This window comes from Macaca nemestrina, chromosome 20, assembly GCF_043159975.1.
Source record: "Macaca nemestrina isolate mMacNem1 chromosome 20, mMacNem.hap1, whole genome shotgun sequence".
NCBI classification, from domain to species: domain Eukaryota; kingdom Metazoa; phylum Chordata; class Mammalia; order Primates; family Cercopithecidae; genus Macaca; species Macaca nemestrina.
The window spans coordinates 63,420,148-63,443,127 of NC_092144.1; the positions used below are offsets into that span (position 1 = coordinate 63,420,148).

The 22,980-nt window shown below is 43.7% G+C and overlaps 1 protein-coding gene and 1 long non-coding RNA gene across 2 annotated transcripts; one reads left to right on the top strand and one right to left on the bottom strand.

The window, feature by feature from the left end:
- Positions 1–1,127: 1,127 nt before the first annotated feature.
- Positions 1,128–3,297, bottom strand: LOC139360460 (uncharacterized). Its single transcript, XR_011617873.1, has 3 exons — positions 3,115–3,297; positions 1,557–2,127; positions 1,128–1,238 (listed from the first exon to the last, which is right to left on the bottom strand). It is a non-coding gene; the product is annotated as an uncharacterized lncRNA (long non-coding RNA).
- Positions 3,298–3,379: 82 nt separating this feature from the next.
- On the top strand, positions 3,380–20,495 carry LOC112422923 (zinc finger protein 765-like). Its single transcript, XM_011767761.3, has 5 exons — positions 3,380–3,465; positions 4,035–4,238; positions 7,093–7,180; positions 11,849–11,975; positions 17,496–20,495. Exons 3-5 carry the CDS (start codon positions 7,166–7,168, stop codon positions 20,312–20,314), a joined length of 2,961 nt encoding a protein of 986 aa, XP_011766063.2. The 5' UTR covers positions 3,380–3,465; positions 4,035–4,238; positions 7,093–7,165; the 3' UTR covers positions 20,315–20,495.
- Positions 20,496–22,980: the final 2,485 nt, after the last annotated feature.

Sequence of the window (22,980 nt, forward strand, 5' to 3'; positions counted from 1 at the left end):
GAGGTGAACCTTTTGTCAGGCCCGTATAAGGCCGCTTGAGGGCTCCTTGGTCAAGCAGTAATGCCAGTGTCTGGGAGGGCACCTGTTACTTAGCAGACCGCAAAAGGGAGCCTCCTTTCCTTGGAGGAGTCAGGGAACGCTCTGCTCCACCAGCTTCTTGTGGAAGGCTGGATATTATCCAGGCCTGCCCGCAGTCACCCGGAGGCCTAAATCCCTCCCTGTGGTGCTGTGTTTCAATGGTCACACTTCTCATCCAGTTTTATGTTCCTCCCATACTGCTGGTTCCTCTTTGAAGTCTGTAGTGGACAGCAGTAGAAGAAATAGTGAAAGTCTTAAAGTCTTTGGTCTTTCTCATAAATGCATAGAAGAAACACTGATGTATGCTGCCTTCTCTCTCTCTGCTTCAGTTACCTAAAATGGAAGGATCCCCTGTCCTGTGATCACGTGAGTTGCTTCACTTTGTCAATCACTTAGAAGATTCACCCTCCTTACCCTGCCCCCTTGTCTGGTATGCAATAAATATCAGTGGCCCCAGTCCTTACGGGCCACTACCGGTCTCCACGTGTAGATGGCAGTGGTCCCCTGGGCCCAGCTGTTTCCTCTTTATCTCTTTGTCTTTTGTCTTTATTTATTACAATCTCTCGTCTCTGCACACGGGGAGAACACCCGCTAAGCCCGGTAGGGCTGGACCCTACAACCTTCATTACCAAGTAGAGGCAGGATGAACTATGTATGACCAACCGTGTTGTCAACTCCTCTTCCCTGAGACCTGATTAGTGTTTAACTTGAAAACATAAACTTAATTGTTGTATAGAAAAGTGAAATTTCTTTCTCTTTTTTCAGCCTCTTAGCTGTTTGCCTCTATTTCCCATCACAATCGGGTCTAAGGCTCATTTATTAATGAAATGATTTTTATTTTTCTCTATTATTGTCATGCAGATGATTTGTCATTTGGGGGAAGACTTTTTTGTTTTGTTTTCTGAAGGGGTGGCCTGCCCCTCCACACCTGTGGGTTTCCTGACAGGTGGGACGAGAGACTTGAGAAAAGAAAGACACACAGAGGCACAGTATAGAGAAAGAAAAAGTGGGCCCAGGGGACCGGCTCAGCATACGGAGGACCCACGCTGGCACTCATCTCTGAGTTCCCTCAATATTTATTGATCATTATCTTTACCATCTCAGAGAGGGGGAAGTGGCAGGACAATACGGTAATAGTAGGGAGGGGGTCAGCAGGAAGCCTTTTTTTTTTTTTTTTTTTTTTTTTTTTTTTTTTTTGAGACGGAGTCTCACGCTGTTGCCCAGGCTGGAGTGCAGTGGCGCGATCTCGGCTCACTGCAAGCTCCGCCTCCCGGGTTCACGCCATTCTCCTGCCTCAGCCTCCTGAGTAGCTGGGACTACAGGCGCCCGCCACCGCGCCCGGCTAATTTTTTGTATTTTTAGTAGAGACGGGGTTTCACTGTGGTCTCGATCTCCTGACCTTGTGATCCACCCGCCTCGGCCTCCCAAAGTGCTGGGATTACAGGCTTGAGCCACCGCGCCCGGCCACAGCAGGAAGCCTTTTGAATAAAGATTTCTGTGTCATGAGTAAGTTTAAGGAAAAGTGCTGTGCTTTGATGTGCATATATGCAAACATCTCCATAAACATCTTCCATGCATAAAGATCAGCATTACCCCTAGCACGTCTCACCTCCAGCCCTAAGGCGGTTTTCTCCTATCTCAGTAAATAGAACATACAATCAGGTTTCACACCCAGACATTCTATTGCCCAGGGACGGGCAGAAGACAGATGGCTTTCTCTTTCTCAACTGCCAAGAGGCCTTCTTTCCTCTTTTACTAATCCTCCTCAGCACAAACCATTTACGGGTGTTGGGCTGGGGAACGATCAGGTCTTTCCCTTCCCACAAGGCCATATTTCAGACTATCATATGGGGAGAAACCTTGGACAATACCTGGCTTTCCTAGGCAGAGGTCCCCGCGGCCTTCTGCAGTGTTTGTGTCCCGGGGTACTTGAGATTAGAGAAAGGCGATGACTTTTACCAAGCATACTGCCTTCAGGCACTTGTTTAACAAAGCACATCCTGCATAGCCCCAAATCCATTAAACCTTGAGTCAACACAGCACATGTCTCTGCAAGCACAGGGTTGGGGCTAGGGTTACAGATTAACAGCATCTCAAGGCAGAAGAATTTTTCTTATTACACAACAAAATGGAGTCTCTTATGTCTACTTCTTTCTACATAGACACAGTAACAGTCTGATCTCTCTTTCTTTTACCCATAGCTTTCGATTAAATTTTCTCAACAATTAGAAAGTCAAGTAAACAGCATTTGTTGGGCCAGGCGCGGTGGCTCACGCCTGTACTCTCAGCACTTTCCGAGGCAGAGGCAAGTGGATCACTTGAAGTCAGGAGTTTGAGACCAGCCTGGCCAATATGGTGAACCCACGTACAAATATATAAAAATTAGACGGGCATGGTGGCACGCACATGTAATAGCAGCTACTCCGGAGGCTCAGGCAGGGGAATTGCTTGAACCCAGGAGGCGGAGGCTGCAGTGACCCCAGATCCCGCCACTGCACTCCAGCCTGGGTGACAGACAAATATTCTGTCTCAAAACAACAGAAAAGAAATAAGTACATAAATAAGTAAAAGAAAGTAATAGATCTCTTCCACAAGTGTGCTGGGACAACTAACTGGATATCCACATGGAATACTGTTGGATCTGTATCTCACACCACCAAAATTGTATTTTAAAACGTTAAAAGAAAACGAAGGAAAAAAAAAAGAGAGACGAGGAAGGGGGCCCTGCCGGAGGGAGTGTTACTTTGTCGCCCAGGCTGGCCTGGACGCCCAGACTCAGGGATCCTCCCACCGCTGCTTCCTGAGTAGCTGGGACCTCAGGCTCCCGCCCCCGCCCCAGCATCCTTGCTGTGTTTATCCAACAAGCTGTAACCTCACACCTCTCTGGCCTGAGCACTCCGTCCTGCATCCCAAGCGGTGGCTTTAGGGAAATCTCTGAAGCTGAGCACAGGATGGACTCTCCCTCCCGAGTGAATGGAGAATAGAAAGGGAGAGGATTTCTATTCTGTTCTATGGGCCCTCAGCATGAAATCCTACCTTCCGCCCAGGCCGGGCCTTGCATTTTACATTGTAGTTTGTATCCCCGTTCCAGACAATTCCAGGGCTTTTGAATCATGCCTCAGCCTTCCCGGCCGGTCTCGCCTCCAAAACCCGGAAACAGAGGTGCTGGGAACAAGGCTGAGAGGCGCACAGGTACCGCCCCGGCCCTGCCCCGCCCGCTGCGGGTTCTAAAGCGCAAAGTCTCTCCGCCTCGCGCCCCGCCCCTACTTCGCCCAGGCCCCGCCCACCTCCTCGCGGGTCCCGCCCAGGCCTGGCTTCTGTCCTGCGCGCGCAGATTCGCGCAGACCAGGAAGCGGATCTCGTGGAGTGACGGTTCCAACGCGGCGCGTGAGTTTCGCCCTGACTTCTATTGTCTGCGTTTCCCAGGTCCCCGGCGCTTCCGCAGCTGGGACCTGGGATCCCCACAAACCTGGAAATTCTCAGCCGTCGTCCTTCACCCAGAGCAAATTGAGACATCCCCGTGAGAGGCCGGGGGTCGCTTCCTTTGGGTTTTAGGTCGCCCTGAGGCTGGTCCCGTCCCGCGTCTTTCTGCTATAGGGCAACGTATACACTTTCTACGCTTAGTTTTCCTGCTCTAAACCTTTTTCTGACTCCTCCCGCCCCGCGCTTTTTAAAGTCCTCACCGGAGTGGTGGATTCTCGCCCTCGTAGGCCCCTGGAGCGCAGCGCCGCTGCCCCAGTCCCGGGAAGGCCGCGTCCTCTGCCTTGTCCTGGGATCCTGCAGACCCCACCCCACAACTGTCTTAAGGCGCCATCGCCGCTTCACCCCCGTCCTCGTGCGGGGCCCTGCTGCTCCACAGGTCTCCGCTCCACAGTCACCGCTTCCCCGAGCCCGCGTTGAGGAGGTGCCCGGGGCCTGTCCTGTGACACGGGGTGTTCTTGCCTGTCCACCTCCAGCCCCTGGAAAATGCGCTCCACCGGGATGCAGGAGTCTTACTCCAAACCCTCCTGTGATTGTGTGGGCCAAAGGGATCAGGAGACGGAGAGAGAGCAGTAGAAAACCTGAGACAGAAAAGAAGAATGAGAAAGACCCACAACAGATGGCAAAGTAGAGGATGGGTGAGGGATTTGCCGAGAGGCAGCAAAAGTGAAAAGAAAACGGTAAGAAAGCAGGAGGAGAAAAGCAACTGGAGAAATGTAGAGAAAAGCTAGATGTACAGAGAGAGGAAGGACAGCAAGGTAGGGAGAGGGGCAGCAAAGAGGGAAGCTCATCAGAGTGAGGGAGAGGAGGAGGGATTTGGAGCCAGGGCAGACAGAGCACAGTGGTGCTGGTGGCAAAGAGAACAGAAGGAGAACCACAGCAGGGAGGACACCTGGGGATCTAGGCTGCTAGAACCTAGGATCAGGGCGGTGTAACAGGGAAGAGAGAATGTAATGGAGAGAGCAGAGAAGGCGCAGAGATGGTGTGGGAAACTGAGAAGAGACTGATATGGGGGAGACAGGATGATGTTTATTTAAGGTACGCACCGGCTCCGTGGGTTTACATCAAAAAAGCTGAGCATTTCAACAAACACAGAGTGGGGTTTTTTGCTTTCAGAAGCTGAATAAAAAGAGTTAATCATATATTGATAGGTCAGGTAATCTATAGCATAGCGTAACTTGTGTCCTTCCATCGCTGGTGGCCTTGTAGCTGCGTTGAAAGAAAAACAAGAACAGCTAAATACACAAATTTGTCCTTTTTTTTTTTTTTTATTTCACCCTTGTTCTGAGAAGGTGGGGGGCTGTCTGGAGCCTGTTCCTTTGCCTTCGACTTCGCAAACAGTGTTATCTTATAACTGTCCTTGAAGTGAGCTTGCTAGGCAGAGGAGAACTGGTTCTTCTTTTCTTTTTAACCGTTGCCTTGCCCGTTACTTTTCTTGGAGTGAATGAATGCATATTGATTTTTAAAATTTCTACCTCAGTTTCCTCCCTTAGATGCTTGTTATACACAAGATTTTAATAGAAAGCATCACTGTTACTGGATTCTTCATGAAAAAGCAGGTTTTCTTCTTTAGGCACAGGCTGATATTTATATAGAGCTATTAGCTGAGTGGTAGTCTGCCTGGTTACAATTGCTTCTATCGTTGATTGAATGTTCTTAACGAGGAGAGGTAAGAGGCAAGGGAGTATTAAACAAATTCTTAGTATGGCTGGAACTACTCCTATTAAGGTTTTGAATCTACTGAAGGAGGAAAACCAGCCTCTAAAGAGGGACTCAGGAGCCTACTTTTTCTAAGTGTGGACTGGAACTTGGGCTCATTTTTTTCATTCTGGCAGTTCTTTCTCTTTTTTTTTTTTTTGTGAGACGGAGTCTCGCTCTGTCTTCCAGGCTGGAGTGCAGTGGCCGGATCTCAGCTCACTGCAAGCTCCGCCTCCCGGGTTTACACCATTCTCCTGCCTCAGCCTCCAGAGTAGCTGGGACTATAGGTGCCCGCCACCTCGCCCGGATAGTTTTTTTTGTATTATTTAGTAGAGACGGGCTTTCACCGCGTTAGCCAGGATGGTCTCGATCTCCCAGCCTCCCAAAGTGCTGGGATTACAGGCTTGAGCCACCGCGCCCGGCCTCTGGCAGTTATTTCTATAATAGCCTTCCTATTGTCATGGATTTCTAGGCAGCAATTAGTTAGATTAAACTTTCTACATACTCCTCCTTCCTGGGCTAGGAGGTAGTCTAAAGTTAATCTATTTTGGTAGATGGCATTGCTCATTTTCGTGGCTTGCTGGGCCGGTAAGTCGAATGCATTTTCTGTTTCATTAGTGATGATTTCAGGTGCTGCTTGCAACTTTAGGATACGGTGAAGCGTGTAAATTGGGGTGTGGAAGGCTGCTTTCTCTTTTCACCACCCTGTCCTCCCCTGCGTCTTTTTTCTCAAACTCTCTGCCTCTTCCTGGAGATTCCAGCTGGGCTAGAGGCTGAGCAGCTTTGGAAACAATATTTAAGGGAATGTGAGCTTAATGCATGATGCCTTTAAAAAGCATGTTGTGCTTTTTAAAAGGCACTGTCCCTTTTCTCCTCGTTCAGGTCTAGGCTCAGAGCTGTCTCCCATGCCCTCCCACCACTATCTGAAGTTCACTCTGCCCATCAGTCTCTATCACGTTACTCAGGTTTTATTATCCCTGCATCAATCACATCAGAAACTTTTTTTTTTTTTTTTTTTTTTTTTTTTTTGAGACAGAGTCTCTGTTGTCCAGGCTGTGAGTGCAGTCTGATGATCTTGGCTCACTGCAACCTCTGTTTCCTGGGTTCAAATGATTCTTGTGCCTCAGCAACCCATATAGCTGAGATTGCAGGTGTGTGCCACCACACCCAGCTAATTATTGTAGTTTTATTTTTATTTTATTTTATTTTATTTTTGAGTCTCACACTGTCACCTAGGCTGAAGTTCAGTGGCATGATCTTGGTTCAGTGCAACTGCCATCTCCTGGGTTCAAGCGATTCTCCTGCCTCTGCCTTCTGAGTAGCTGGGATTACAGACACCCACCAAGCCCACTTACTTTTTTTATATTTAGTAGAGATGGGGTTTCACCATGTTGGCCAGGCTGGTCTTGAACTTCTGACCTCAAGTAATCCACCCTCCTCGGCCTTCCAGAGTGCTAGTACTACAGACATGAGCCACCGTGCCTGCTCAGTTTTTCTATTTTTAGTAGAGACAGTATATCACCGTGTTGGCCAGACTGGTCTTGGACTCCTGAGCCCAAGTGATCCTCAGGGTCTGGGCTGAGGATTGGTCAGGGCTGGGTCTGTACCCTGAAGGGGAGCTCATTCCAGCCCAGCTCCCCACTGCAGGAGCGTGTGTGTGGGCTCCTCCAGGAGAGAAGTGGGAGTTTTCCTATAGGAGTTTATTGTCCCTTCTGCAGGGGGCAGTAGAGGGGACCATATTTCCTCAGGGTGAGGTCTCCTTTGTATGTTTCATTGTGTTACAGGGAGGGGGATGTGTTGATTCTGAGCAATAAACAACGTATTTTTAACTTTCAGGATTGACTTCTAAACACTCTTGGTACATGAGGAAGAAACCCGGAAGAGGAAGAGGAAAGCAAAGGAGTCAGGGATGGCTCTTCCTCAGGTGAGATGATATTCTCGGTGGATTGTTCTGTCTCCTTCCCTTCAGAAATGCTGCTGGGCCTTGGAGTTGGGAATCTTCTCTGAGTCTGAAGCGTCCTGCCTGACAGGTTTGCTCGCATTCACCCATGCCTTCCCTCAGTCCCTCTCATCGCGCTTAGATTTTATCTCTTGTGACCCAGTGACATGAACTTGGGAAGAGGCGGCACTGGGCATGGGCCTGGGAAGGGCTCACACCCAGACATGGATGGAGACGGGGTGAGGGTCCCGTGGTGTCAGTGCTGTTGGGCAGCAGGGATTGTTCAGGGGCCACATCTGGATGCTCTGTCACCTCTCTGTGGACCAGGATTAGAGCAACTGCTGATGGAAGTCTATCAGGGGAACCTGGCCCCCGATATTTCAACATGGGTTCTTTTCTATTTTCCTTAAGTGTCGGCCAGTCTGAGAAATAAAGGGAAAGAGTACAAAGAGAGAAATTTTAAAGCTGTGTGTCTGGGAGACACATCACATGTCGGCAGGTTCTGTGATGCCCCCCAAGCTGCAAAACCAGCAAGTTTTTATTAGTGATTTTCAAAGGGGAGGGACTGTACGAATAGGATATGCGTCACAGAGATCAAATGCTTCACAAGGTAATCAAATATTACAAGGCAAATGGAGGCAGGGTGAGATCACAGGACCAGGGTGAAATTAAAATTGCTATTGAAGTTTCAGGCATGCGTTGTCATTGATAACATCTTATCAGGAGACAGGGTTTGAGAGCAGACAACCACTTTCACTAAAAATTTACTAGGTGAGAATTTCCTCATCCTGATAGACCTGGGAGCACGACAGGTGACCGGGGTTTACTTCATCCCTTATCTGCAACCGTAAAAGACAGACATTCCTACAGCGGCCATTTTAGAGGCCTACCCCTAGGAACGCATTCTCTTTCTCAGAGCTGTTCCTTGCTGAGCAAAAGAATTCAGCGATATTTCTCCTATTTGCTTTTGAAAGAAGAGAAATATGGCTGTGTTCCACCCGGCTCTCAGGCATTCAGACCTAATGGTTATCTCCCTTGTTCCCTGAACATCGCTATTATCCTGTTTTCTTTTCAAGGTGCCCAGATTTTATATTGTTTAAACACACATGGTTTAGGAACAATTAGTGTAGTTAACTCAATCATCACAGGGTCCTGAAGCAACATACATCCTCAGATTATGAAGATGATGGGATTAAAGAGATTAAAGTAAAGACAGGCATAGGAAATCACAAGAGTATTGACTGGGGAAGTGACAAATGTCCATGAAATCTTCACAGTTTATGTTCAGAGATTGCAGTAAAGACAGGTGTAAGAAATTATAAAAGTATTAATTTGGGGAGCTAATAAATGTCCATGAAATCTTCACAATTCATGTTCTTCTGCCGCAGCTTCAGCCGGTCCCTCCATTCGGGATCCCTGACTTCTCGCAACAGAAGTCATGTATTAATATGCACAAAGTATGTGGTAAATTCTAGAAAAGGCGACCAATATGGAGAAATGTTTCTGCCTGATTTTATACTACATTTTTAGGTAATTGAGTGAGTTGCTGTGTTTCTGACTCCAAAAATCTTACTAATTAGAATGGAAAGTTCATACCTAGACATGAATGATAGATGATGTTTTATTCCATCATTATTTTAAGAATATGAAATCAACCTAAAAGCAGGAGATTCATTAAACCATTCTTAGCACATTAAGCTCATGGAGACTGTGGTGTTACTGTGGAGAGGCTTGTAAAACAGGTGTTTTCAGTAAAAATGGTGATAATTTTTATTATCATTATTATTATATTATGATAATATTATATTTCAAATATATGAAGTCTTGCTCTGTTGCCCAGGCTGAAGTGCAGTGGCATGATCTTGGCTCAAGGCAACCTCCATCTTCCGGGTCCAGGTAATTCTCATGCCTCAGCCTCCCATGTAGCTGGGATTACAGGCACGTGTCACCATGCCCAGCTAATTTTGTTATATTTTTATTAGTGACGGCTATCACCATGTTGGCCAGGCTGGTCTCCAACTACTCACCTCAGGTGATCTGCCCACCTCAGCCTCCTGGAGGGCTGGGTTTACAGGTGCAAGCCACTGTGCCCAGCCCCAATAATATTATTAAATATATATTTTTATATTTAAACATCACATGGTGAATGTATTTATTTTGTGGTAAAACACCAAGCAAAGCTGAAGCTTAGACCCTTGGCCATAAGGCATCTCCGTTCCCTGTCACATCCTCCACCCTCCTTCCAGCTTCACTGGGGAGTCGCTACTGTCAGTTCCGTGTCAGCTGTCAGAGCAAGTCTCGTACTTGTGTATTTCTGCATCGTTATGAGACTTTAGAAAAAGGTCTGCAGTAAATTAAAAAAAGAAAAATCTTTTTACAAAAATTAGCTGGGTGTGATGGCATATGCCTGTAATCCAAGCTACTCAGGAAGCTGAGGCAAGAGAATCCCTTGAATCTGGGAGGCGGAGGTTGCAGTGATCTGAGATTGTGTAACTGCACTGCATCCTGGGCACAGAGCAAGACTCATCTCAAAAAAATAAAGTTTTTATATTTCTGTTTTCACTTTAGATTTGGGGCTACATGTGAAGGTTTGTTACACAGGTAAACGAGTGTCATCAGGGTTTGTTGTACAGATTATTTCATCACTCTGGTGTTAAGCCCCTTACCCAATAGTTATTTTTTATCTATTTATTTGTTTGAGACTGAGTTTTGCTCTTGTTGCCCAGGCTGGAGTATAATGGCATGATGTGAACTCGCTGCAACCTCTGCCTCCCAGGTCCAAGCAATTCTTCTGCCTCAGCTTCCCGAGTAGCTGAAATTACAGAGGCCTGCTACCACGCCTTGCTAATTTTTGTAGTTTCAGTAGAGACAGGGTTTCACCATGTTGGCCAGGCTGATCTTGAACCCCTGACAGGTGATCCACCTGCTTCGGCCTCCCAAAGTGGTGGGATTACAGGCGTGAGCCACCGCGTCTGGCCCCCTATAATTATTATTTCTGCTCATCTCCTTCCTCCCACCCTCCACCCTCAAGTAGACCCCAGTGTCTTGTTTTCTTCTTTGTGTTCCAGGAAATATTTTACTTTGAGACTTGATCCTGCTGGTTGTGAACATTTACATGTTGTCTTGTTAGTAAACGTGGAGAGCTTGCTCTTTGCCATCTGCATTGGAAATTGGCTGAATGATAAGTGGGTTCTTTGCAATTTTTCTCTGTATAAAGAGTGCCATAGTGGCTGCCTCTGCGCACGCCTGCATTCCTACAGATGTCTGAGGATTCCTCCAGGTCAGGCAGTTGAAAGGGTGATTGCTTCCTCTAGGATGAGGCATTTCCTGTTTTCTTAGATCCCACAAGATTCCCCCCTGCCCCCAACTGCCAAAGTGTCCTTTTCCAGCAAGATGAGATTCCTCTTCAGGTCAACAAAACTTGCTACTTTTTATATTTTTAAAGCCTTTATATATATAAACACCCACACACACAATATACACACACACATATACATATACATACATACACACACACAAATGTATATATTTTGAACAGCTTTTCCATTTTGAAAATCTGGGGAAAATGACAAATCTTTGTATTAACATCTGGTTTTTTGTGTGTGTAGGTTTCATTATTTTGTTGACATACATATATATATGTATATATATGATTTTCATACTTTGAGTAATCTAGTTTTCATGCATTTTATTTTATTTTGAGACTAGGTCTCACTGTTTTGCCCAGGCTGGAGCACAGTGGCGCAATGTTAGCTCACTGCAACTTCTACTCTCAGTCTCAAGCCATCCTCCTACCTCAGGCTGCCTGCCACCATGCCCGGCTAATATATAAAAAAAAAAATTATTTATAAAAAATATATAAATAATATGTTATATATTTATATATATGTGTGTGTGTATATATATGTAATTTTTTTTTTTTTTTTTTTTTTTTTGAGATGGGGTCTCTGTTGCCCAGGCTGGATTGGTGTGATTTCAGATCATTGCAACCTCTACCTCCCGGGATCAAGCAATTCTCCTTTGTCAGCCTCCCAGGTCGCTGGGATAACAGGCATGTGCCACTGCACCCAGCCAGATATTAGTTTCTGATCTTTCACTGTGAACGTTGTCATCTCTGAAGACATCACTCATACTCTGTCATATCTAGATACTGAATGTCACTTGGTGTGTCAATAAAAGTTTCTGGGCTGGGCACAGTGGATCATGCATGTAATTCCAGAACTTGGAGAGGCTGAGGCAGGCGAATCAGGAGGTCAGGGGTTTGAGACCAACCTGGTGAATATGGTGAAAACCCATTTCTGCTAAAAATACAAAATTAACCAGTCCTGGTGGCACATGCCTGTAATTTCAGCTGCTCAGGAAGCTAAGGCAGGAGAATCGCTTGATCCTGGGAGGTGGAGATCCAGAGAGTGGAGACTGTGCCTTTGCACTCCACCCTGGGCAACAGAGTGAGACTCCACCTCAGGAAAAAAAAAAAAAAAGTTTGGTAAAACACAACTGGGAAGACAAAATGTGGTGAGAAATCCCTTACTCAGATTTGCTAGAATATTCACTGCATTTAAATCCATGCTTTCACCTCTCTTTTCTTCTCATTTTCTGTAAAGATAAGAATTCCGCCCATAACCATTTGGTTAAAATGTGTTTTCATTTCAGGGTCTGTTGACATTCAGGGATGTGGCCATAGAATTCTCTCAGGAGGAGTGGAAATGCCTGGACCCTGCTCAGAGGACTCTATACAGGGCTGTGATGTTGGAGAATTATAGGAACCTGGTCTCCCTGGGTGAGGATAACTTCCCTCCTGGGGATGTGCCCTTGCATATCTTTTTATTTGCTCTTCTTTTTTAGATACAGTGTCTCTCTCTGTCACCCAGGGTGGAGTGAAGTGGTGGGATCATGGTTTACTGCAGTCTTGAATTCCTGGGCTGATGTGATTGTCCCACCTCAGCCTCCCCTGGTAGCTGGTACAGGCGCATGCCAGCATGTCAGGCAACTTTTTTAGTTTGGTTTTTTTTCCAGACAGGGTCTTGCTGTGTTGTTGAGATTCATCTTGATCTCCTGTGCTCAAAAGATCTTCCACAGTCTCCTGAGCAACTGGGATTACAGGCGCCAACCCCATACCTAATTATTGGCTTTTATTTTTAAAATTTTTGCGTATGTGTGGCTGGGCATGGTGGCTTACGCCTGTAATCCCAGCACTTTGGGAGGCTGAGGTGGGTGGATCACAAGGTCAGGAGATCGAGACCAGTTTGGCCTACATGGTGAAACCCCGTCTCTACAAAAAATACAAAAATTAGCAGGGTTTGATGGCACATGCCTATAATCCCAGCTACTCCAGAGGCTGAGGCAGGAAAATCACATAAACCCAGGAATCAGAGGTTGCAGTGAGCCAAGATCACCACTGCACTCCAGCCTGGCAACACAGCAAGACTCCGTCTCAAAAACAAACAAAAAAAAAACAAAAAACAAACAAACAAAGAACTTTGCATATGTGTGTCCTTTAGGCTAATATGAGTCTATGAGTCTCTTGTAGATAACATATAGTTGGTTTTTGTTGATTCAGCCAGTCTTTGCCTTCTGAGTGCAGAGTTAAATACTTACAGCTGAAGTGTTACTGATGGAGAAGACCTTACCTTTGTGATTTTGTTACAAGTGCTTCTATCGTTGATTGAATGTTCTTTTTTTTTTTTTTTTTTTTGAGACGGAGTCTCGCTGTGTCTCCCAGGCTGGAGTGCAGTGGCGCGATCTCGGCTCACTGCAAGCTCCGCCTCCCGGGTTCACGCCATTCTCCCGCCTCAGCCTCCCAAGTAGCTGAGACTACAGGCGCCCACAACCGCGCCCGGCTAGTTTTTTGTATTTTTAGTAGAGACGGGGTTTCACCATGTTAGCCAGGATAGTCTCGATCTCCTGACCTCGTGATCCACCCGCCTCGGCTTCCCAAAGTGCTGGGATTACAGGCTTGAGCCACCGCGCCCGGCCTATCTGTATTTCTTGTAGGTTTTTTTGGTTCTTCATTTCTCATTTCCTACTTTTTGTGTTTAATTGCTTTTTTGTGTAGACTTGCTTTGACCCCCTTATTTCCTTTTTTGTTTGTTTGTTTGTTTATGATGGAGTCTCACTCTGCCACCAAGGCTACAGTGCAGTGGGGATATTTGGCTCACCACAGCCAACTCCGCCTCTTGGGCTCAAATGATTCTTGTGACCCATGCCTGTAATTCCAGAACTATGAGAGCCAAGGCAGGCAAATCACCTGAGGTCAGGAGTTCAAAACCAGCCTGGCTAACATGGCGAAACTCCATCTCTACTAAAAATACAAAAATTAGCTGGACACCATGGTGGGCGCTTGTAGTCCTGCTACTCAAGAGGCTAATGCAGGAGAGTCGCTTGAACCTGGGAGGTGGAGGTTGCAGTGAGCTGAGATTGCACCACTGCACTCCAGCCTGGGTGGCACGAGACTGCCTGAAAAAAAAAAAATTCATAACCTGCAGAAACTACTCTTTCTCCACTGGAATTCTTTATTTATGTCAGAATTATTTCTGTGTATGTTGCATTTTCATAAACATTTATGTACAATGTTTTTTCATGCTTTTTTCTTCTAAATAACAGAAAAAAAGTTGATTTATGGAGAAAATGTACACTAAACCAGTTTCTGTATCAGTCCTCTTATTTACCTATTCATGTATTTATTTATTTATTTGTTGATGAGACGAAGTTTTGTTCTTGTCGCCCATGCTGGAGTGCAATGGCACAATCTCGGGATACTCCAACCTCCAATGCCCGGGTTTAAGCGATTCTCCTGCCTCAGTGTCCCGAGTAGCTGGGATTACAGGCATGTGCCACCACGCCTGGCTAATTTCGTATTTTAATAGACACAGGGTTTCTCCTTTTTGGTCAGGCTGGTCTTGAACCCCTGCGCTCTAGTGATCCACCAACCTCGGCCTTCTAAACTTCTGTGATTACAGGTGTGAACCACCAGACAGACCCAGCCTGTCTGTCTTTTTAGATACCTTTACTGGAGAACTTTATATATATTTGTGGGTTGAAATTACTCTTTAGACTTCTTTCTTTCTTTTTTCTTTCTTTTCTTTCTTTTTTTTTTTTTTTTTTTTAATACAGAGTCTCCTTCTCTCACCCAGGCTGGAGTGCGGTGGTGCGATCCTGGCTCACTGCAACCTCTACCTCCCAGGTTCAAGTGATTTTCCTGCTTCAGTTTCCCAAGCAGCTGGGACTACAGGCACATGCCACTGCACCCAGCTAATTTTTTTTTTTTTTTTTTGGTAGAAACAGGTTTCACCCTGTTAGCCAGGATGGTCTCGATCTCCTGACCTTGTGTTCCTCCTGCCTCAGCCTCCCAAAGTGCTGGGATTACAGGCGTGAACCACCATGCCTGGCCAGCTTTAAAATTTTTAAAACATGTTATTGCTCTAGATGGCTTCAAGTATTGTGAGATTTATAGTACAGTCTCTAAACTTCCTTTGTTTAATCAGATCTGTCAGCCTTTGGTGATGTTGATAATGAGGTGCTCCTTTTCCTGTCTCAGTCATTTCACTGACAGAAGTAGCTTAGACTGGCCGGCCGAGGTGGCTCACGCCTCTAATCTCAGCAGTTTGGGATGCCAAGGTGGGCGGATCACTTGAAGTCAGGAGTTTGAGACCAGTCTGGCCAACATGGTGAAACCTCAAATCTACTAAATACAAGAAATTGACCAGGTGTGGTGGCTCAAGCCTATAATCCCAGCGCTTTGGGAGGCCAAGAGGGGCAGATCACCTGAGTTCAGGAGTTCAAGGCCAGCCTGGCCAACATGGTGAAACCCTGTCTCTACTAACAATACAAAAATTAGCTGGATGTGGTGGCACACGGTTGTTATCCCAAGTACTTGAGAGGCTGAGGCAGGAGAATCACTTGAACATGGGAGGTGAAGGTTGCAGTGAGCCAAGATTGCCCCACTGCACTCCAGTCCAGGTGACAAAGTGAGACTCCGGGCTGAGGTAGGAGAATCTCTTGAGGCAGGAGAATCCTGCCACTACACTCCAGCCTGGGTGATAGAGCTTGAATTGGTCTCAAAAACAAACAAAAAAAGAAATAGCTTAAAGTGGGAGGCTTCAGACACAGACATTTATTTCTCATGAATTTGGAAAGTGGGAAACCCAAGAGCAAGATGCCAGCCAAATTGGTTCCTAGTGAGAGCCTTCTTTAGGGTTTAGCCCAGCCATCTTCCGCTGTGTCCTGACATGGGAGAAAGAGGAACAGGAAATGAGTCTTTTGTATCTCTTTTTATGAAAGCACAAGTCCTATTCATGAGTAGTCAACACCCATGACCAAATTCTCTCAAAGGCCCCATCTGCAGGAACATCCCGTTGGAGAATAAAAACTCTGAACATGGCTTTTGGCCAATAAGAACATTCACACCAGGGAGGCTGCATCATATTCTTTATGTTTTTATTGTGCAATTTGAATGATAAAATGTTTTCTCTGATCTCAGTTTAAACATTTTCCCAGTACACATTCTGTGTTTTGTATTTTGTGCATAGTGAACTAGATATTTAAGGCCAACAATGCATATGTATCTATAGAATTGCTGTATTGCCTGGCTGTTTCATAAATGTAGTTGTGACATCATAATTGCACCCTCTGGCACTGTTAGTCAATTCTTTTTTTTTTTTTTTTTTTGCGAGATGAAGTCTCACCCTCTCAATCAGGTTGGAGTGCAGTGGTGCAATCTCAGCTCACTACAACCTCCACCTCCCAGGTTGAAATGATTCTCCTGCCTCAGCCTTCCAAGTAGCTGAGATTACAGGCACCCACCACCATACCCAGTTAATTTTTTTGTATTTTTAGTAGAGTTGGGATTTCACCATGTTGGCCAGGCTACTCTCGAACTCCTGACCTCATGATCCATCCGCCTCAGCCTCCCAAACTGCTGGGATTACAGACCTGAGCCACCGTGCCTGGCCGTTAGTCAATTCTTATTCCTTATAATGCTGTGTACATTTTTGACTTCATAAATCAGAAGGTAGTGATCTTAACATGTATTTCCTTTCTTACATTGTGCGCTGGTGGTAAGTAAAAGTTGTGGAGTTTTTCTTAGCAGCGAATTGTTTAGAATTTTGCAGGTTGTATAAAGGTACTTATTTGCTTCCTGGTTTTATGCGTTACAATATTTTACTAATTAATTTTTATGATTGTACATAAGGCTTTTCGGTATGTATGCGGTATGCAGTATAACTGACACAGTCCACTAGTTAATGTCACAAAGTGCCACCGGATGCTGTGGCTCATGCATGCCATCCCAGGACTTTGGGAGGCTGAAGCAGGTAGAACACTTGAAGTCAACAGTTTAAGGCCAGCCTGGCCAACATGTTGAAACCCTGTCTCTACTAAAAATACAAAAATTAGCCAAGCATGGTGACGTGTGCCGTGCCTGTAATCCCAGGTACTCAGGAGGCTGAGGCAGGAGAATCAGTTGAACCCAAAAGGCGGAGGTTGCAGTGAGCCGAGATCAGGCCATTTAATTCCAGCTGGTTGCGAGAGAGTGAAACTTAACCTCAAAAATGTAAAAATAAAAAAATTATTTAAAATGTCACGAAGTGCCTTTTCTGCATGGATATAGGTAATTTTATGACAGTTATTTAGAAAAGCATTGTATTAACTTTGTTTTTTGAGATGGAGTCTCACTTTGTCGCCCAGGCTAAAGTATAGTGCAATCTTGGCTCACTGCTACCTCTGCCTCTCGGGTTCAAATGATTCTTGTGACTCACCCTCCCAAGTAGCTGGGACTACAGATGTGGGCCACCACACCTGGCTAAATTTTGTAGTCTTTTCTTATCTTCTCAGTGCTGTGATTGTTTGACAATACAGAATTTCCATTGATTTTGGTTATCCTTACATAAGCTTGTTGTGGATTATTTACCAATATAGTATTTCCTGTGATCCTTTAGCATTTATTTCTATACAGCAAATATGAAGAATATATACTTTTCATTGATGTGACAGTGATATTTTTTGGAAACTGTTAGACACTTTAGGGTCCCAGTGGAAAAATATTCCTTACTTTAGGTGACACACGTTTGTGCCCTATCATTGTTTTGTCACAGTATTGGAAATAGGCTTCTGTAAAAGTAATTTGAAGCACATGTAATAGCCCATTATTTGTTAAAGAATCTTACGCTTTTCTGTTCCTAAGCTTTGAGGGTCATGTTTGGAAAGTTTAAAATAAGTATTGTTTTTTGTGTCATAGTTACACATTTCAGCATTGTTTACCATCTGTACTTAACTTGAAAATTTTGGTGTTTATATTTTGTAGCTATTTCTTCCAAATGCATGATGAAGGAGTTCTCATCAACAGCGCAAGGCAATAGAGAAGTGCTCCACACAGGGACTTTGCAAAGACATGAAAGTCATCACATTGGAGATTTTTGCTTCCACGATATTGATAAAGATATTCATAACTTTGAGTTTCAGTGGCAAGAAGATGAAAGAAATGGCCATGAAGCACCCATTACAAAAATCAACAACTTGACAGGTAGTACAGACCAATATGATCATAGTCATGCTGGAAACAATCCTATTAAAGATCAGCTTGGATTAAGCTTTCATTCACATCTGCCTGAACTGCACCTATTTCACACCAAAGGGAAAATTGATAATCAAGTTGAGAAGTCTATCAACGATGCTTCCTCATTTTCAACAGCCCAAAGAATTTCTTGTAGGCCCAAAACCCATATATCTAATAACTATGGGAATGATTTCCGGAATTCTTCATTACTCACAGAAAAACAGGAAGTACACATGAGAGAAAAATCTTTCCCATGTAATGAGAGTGGCAAAGCCTTTAATTATAGCTCACTCTTAAGGAAACGTCAGATAATCTATTTGGGACAGAAACAATATAAATGTGATGTGTGTGGCAAGGTCTTTAATCAGAAGCAATACCTTGCAGGTCATCATAGATGTCACACTGGTGAGAAACCTTACAGGTGTAATGAGTGTGGCAAGACTTTCAGTCAGATGTCATCCCTTACATGCCATCGTAGATTTCATACTGTTGAGAAACCTTACAAATGTGAGGAATGTGACAAAGCTTTCAGTTTCAAATCAATCCTTGAAAGACATAGGAGAATTCATAGTGCAGAGAAACCATACAAGTGTAATGAGTGTGGCAAGACCTTCAGTCAGGAGTTAACCCTTACATACCATCGTAGACTTCATACTGGAGAGAAACTTTACAAATGTGAAGAATGTCACAAAGCTTTCTGTTTCAAATCAAACTTTGAAACACATAGGAGAATTCATACTGGAGAGAAACCGTACAAGTGTAATGAGTGTGACAAGACCTTCAGTTCGAAGTCATACCTTACATGCCATCGTAGACTTCATACTGGAGAGAAACCTTACAAGTGTAATGAGTGTGGCAAGACCTTTAGTCAGAAGTCATCCCTTACATGGCATCGTAGACGTCATACTGGAGAGAAACTTTACAAGTGCAATGAGTGTGGCAAGACCTTCAGTCAGCAGTTAACCCTTAAATGCCATCGTAGACTTCATAGTAGAGAGAAACCTTACAAATGTGAAGAATGTGACAAAGCTTACAGTTTCAAATCAAACCTTGAAATACATCGGAAAATTCACACTGAAGAGAATCTTTACAAGTGTACTGAGTGTGGCAAGACCTTCAGCCGGATATCATCCCTTACGTGGCATCGTAGACTTCATACTGGAGAGAAACCTTACAAATGTGAAGAATGTGACAAAGCTTTCAGTTTGAAATCAAACCTTGAAAGACATAGGAGAATTCATACTGGAGAGAAACTGTACAAGTGTAAGGAGTGTGGCAAGATCTTTAGTCAGAAGTCATCGCTTACATGCCATCGTAGACTTCATCCTGAAAAGAAACCTTACAAATGTGAAGGATGTGACAAAGCTTTCAGTTTCAAATCAAAGCTTGAAAGACACAGGAGAATTCACACTGGAGAGAAACCGTACAAGTGTAATGAGTGTGGCAAGACGTTTAGTCGGAAGTCATCCCTTACATACCATCGTAGACTTCACACTGGAGAGAAACCTTACAAATGTGAAGAATGTGACAAAGCTTTCGGTAGGAAATCAAACCTTGAAAGACATAGGAGAATTCATACTGGACAGAAACCATACAACTGTAATGAATGTGGCAAGACCTTTATTCAGAAGTCATCCCTTATATGCCATCGTACACTTCATACTGGAGAGAAACCCTACAAGTGTAATGAGTGTGACAAGACCTTCCGTCACAAGTCATCCCTCACATGCCATCGTAGACTTCATACTGGAGAGAAACCTTGCAAGTGTAATGAGGGTGGCAAGAACTTCAATCAACAGTTAACCCTTAAATGCCATTGTAGACTTCATACTGGAGAGAAACCTTACAAATGTGAAGAATGTGACAAAGCTTACAGTTTCAAATCAAACCTTGAAATACATCGGAAAAGTCATACTGGAGAGAATCTTTGCAAGTGTAATGAGTGTGGCAAGACCTTTAGCCGGACATCATCCCTTACATACCATCGTAGAGTTCATACTGGAGAGAAACCTTACAAATGTGAAGAATGTGACAAAGCTTTCCGTTTCAAATCAAGCCTTGTAATACATAGGGGAATTCATACTGGAGAGAAACTGTACAAGTGTAATGAGTGTGGCAAGACCTTTAGTCAGAAGTCGTACCTTAGACGCCATCATAGTCTTCATACTGGAGAGAAACCTTACAAGTGTAATGAGTGTGGCAAAACGTTTAATCAGAAGTCATACCTTGCATACCATCGTAGACTTCATACTGGAGAGAAACCTTACAAGTGTAATGACTGTGGCAAGACCTTTGGTCAGAAGTCACACCTTACATGCCATCGTAGACTTCATACTGGAGAGAAACCTTACAAGTGTAATGAGTGTGGTAAGATGTTTAGTCGGAAGTCATACCTTACACGCCATCGTAGACTTCATACTGGAGAGAAACCTTGCAAATGTAATGAGTGTGGCAAAGCCTTTCATGGGCAGTCAGCACTTCACAAATGTAGTGATTGTCACCATGTCTTCAGTAATGCTACAACTATTGCAAATCATTGGAGAATCCATAATGAAGAGAGATCTTAGAAGTGTGATAAAACCGGCAAACTTTTCAGACATCATTCATACCTTGAACTCATACTAGAGAGAAACCTTACAAATGTGAAGAATGTGATGAAGCTTTCAGATTCAAATCAAACCTTGGTAGTCCTAGAAATCATATTAGAAAGAAACCTTACAAGTGTAGTGATTGTGAAAGGGTTTTGAATCGAAAAGCAAAGCTTACACGTCATCGTACAATTTATCCTGGAGATAAACCTTAGAAATGTAAATCATGAAAAAAGTTTAGTCACAAATCAAGCCTTGAAAGACAAGAAAGTTCATATTGGAGAGAAACCTTACAAGTGTAATGAATATGGTGTGGTTTTTAATCAACAGGCACACCATGCACGTCATCACAGAATTCATACTGGAGAGAAACCTTAGAAATGTGAAGCACGTGACAAAGTATACAGTTGCCAATCAAGCCTCGAGAGACAGGAGAATTCATACTGGAGAGAAAGCTTACAAATGTGAAGAATGTCACAAAGTTTTCAGTTGCACATCAAACCTTGAAAGACCTAGGTGAATTCATACTAGAGATAAACCATAAAAATGTAAGTTTGTGACAAGGCTTTCAGGTATGATTCGCACCTGGCACAACATCCTAGAATTCACACTGGAGAGAAACCTTACGAGTGTAACAAGTGTGACAGAGTCTTTAGTGGGCAGTCAACACTTGTTTACCATCAGGCAATTCATGTTGTAGGGAAACTTTACTGATGTAATGATTGTCACAAAGTCTTCAGTAATGCTACAACCATTGCAAATCATTGGAGAATCCATAATGAAGAGAGATCATACTAGTGTAATAAATTTGGGAGAGTTTTCAGACATCATTCATACCTTGCAGTTCATTGGTGAACTCATGCTGGAGAGAAACCTTACAAATGTCATGATTGTGGCAAGGTCTTCAGTCAAGTTTCATTCTATGCGAAACATAGGAGAGAAACCTCACAAGTGTGATGATCGTGGCAAAGCCTTTACTTCACGTTCACACGTCATTAGGCGTCAGAGAATGCATACTGGACAGAAATCTTACAAATGTCATCAATGTGCCAAGGTCTTCAGTCTGAGTTCACTCCTTGAAGAACATCAGAACATTCATTTTGGAGGTAGTTGTTCCAAATGCAATGAGTAGAGCAAACCATTAAGCATTAATTAACATTAGAGTCAATTCACCATTTAGTTGAGTTGATTTAACATTGAGTTCAAGCATTAATTGAAATTAAAGTGTTTATGTTAAAAGGATTGGGCTGGGCACTGGCTCCTGCCTGTAATCTCAGCATTTTGTGAGGCCAAGGGAGGTATATCACTTGAGGTCAGGAATTTGAGATCAACCTGGCCAACAGACGTGAGCCATTTTCCCAGCCTGTTTTCTCTTTCTTAAAAAAAAAAACTGATAGGGATTTTTATGGGTATTGTGTTGGATCTAAATCACATTGGGTTATATAATCATTTAACAATATTTTTCCAAAACATCAATATGGGTTGTAGCTCTGTTTTTAATCATTTTGAGCAATGTTTGTAGATTTCAAGGTACGAACTTCTGAGCTTTTTAAGTTTATTTCTAAGTATTTCTTACTTTACATTCTCCAGCAAATGGAAGTGTTTAAAAATTTTAAAAATTTTTATTGTTAAAGTATGGAAATTCAACTAATTTTTGGTGCTGATACTGTATTGTGCAAATCCACTGAATATGTTACTTAGTTCCAGTAGTATTTTGGTTGACTCTTTGTGATTTTCTACACAGAAGATCATGTCATCTATAAACAAATATAATTTTACTTCTTTCTTTCTTATTTGGATGAGTTTTATTTCTTCTGCTATTTCACTGCTCTGGCTAGGACAGCCAGTATTGATTGAATGGAAGGGGTGAGAGCATTCTTGCATCATGTGAGATCCTACAGGAAAAGCATTCCATTTTCCCTGCTTGACTATTTACTCATTGGTCATTTCACAGATGGTCTCTATTGTTGAGGTACATTTCCTTCTCTATCTATTTTGTTTAGGATTTCTATGATGACTGGATGTTGAATTTTGTGAAATGCTTTTTCTCCATCTATTAAGATGATGTGGTTTTCATCTTTCTTTCTGTTCAAGTGATATATCACATTGATTTGCTTGAATATGTTGAACCTTCCTTGCATCCCAGAAATAACTGTCACGTGAACATCTACATTTTTTTTAATGTCCTCTTGAATAGTGTTCTAGTGCAAGCAGTCTTGGAGAAATTCATGGAAAAATAAGTATTTTGAGAAAATTGTGCATGAATTTCACAGTTTTTGCACCAAAATAAACTGGTACAAATCTGTTATAACATGTCTGAACAGGTTCTAGTTTAAGGCACTCAGAAGGATAAGACATGAGTTTGCAAAGAGATTCTATCAAAGTAATATAAATTCTGCTAAAATTGAAACAAGAAGAAACATCAAATTTATGATGAGATCAGATGCAGTGTCTCAGGCGGTTAATCCCAGCACTGTCAGAGGCCAAGACAGGTGGGTCACGTGAGCCCAGGTATTTAAGACCAGCCTGGGCAACATGGTGAAACCACCTTGTCTACAAAACATACAAAAATTAGCTGGGCATGCTGGCATATGACTCCAGGGCCAGCTACTGTGGAGTCTGTGGTGGGAGGATGGCTTCAGCCT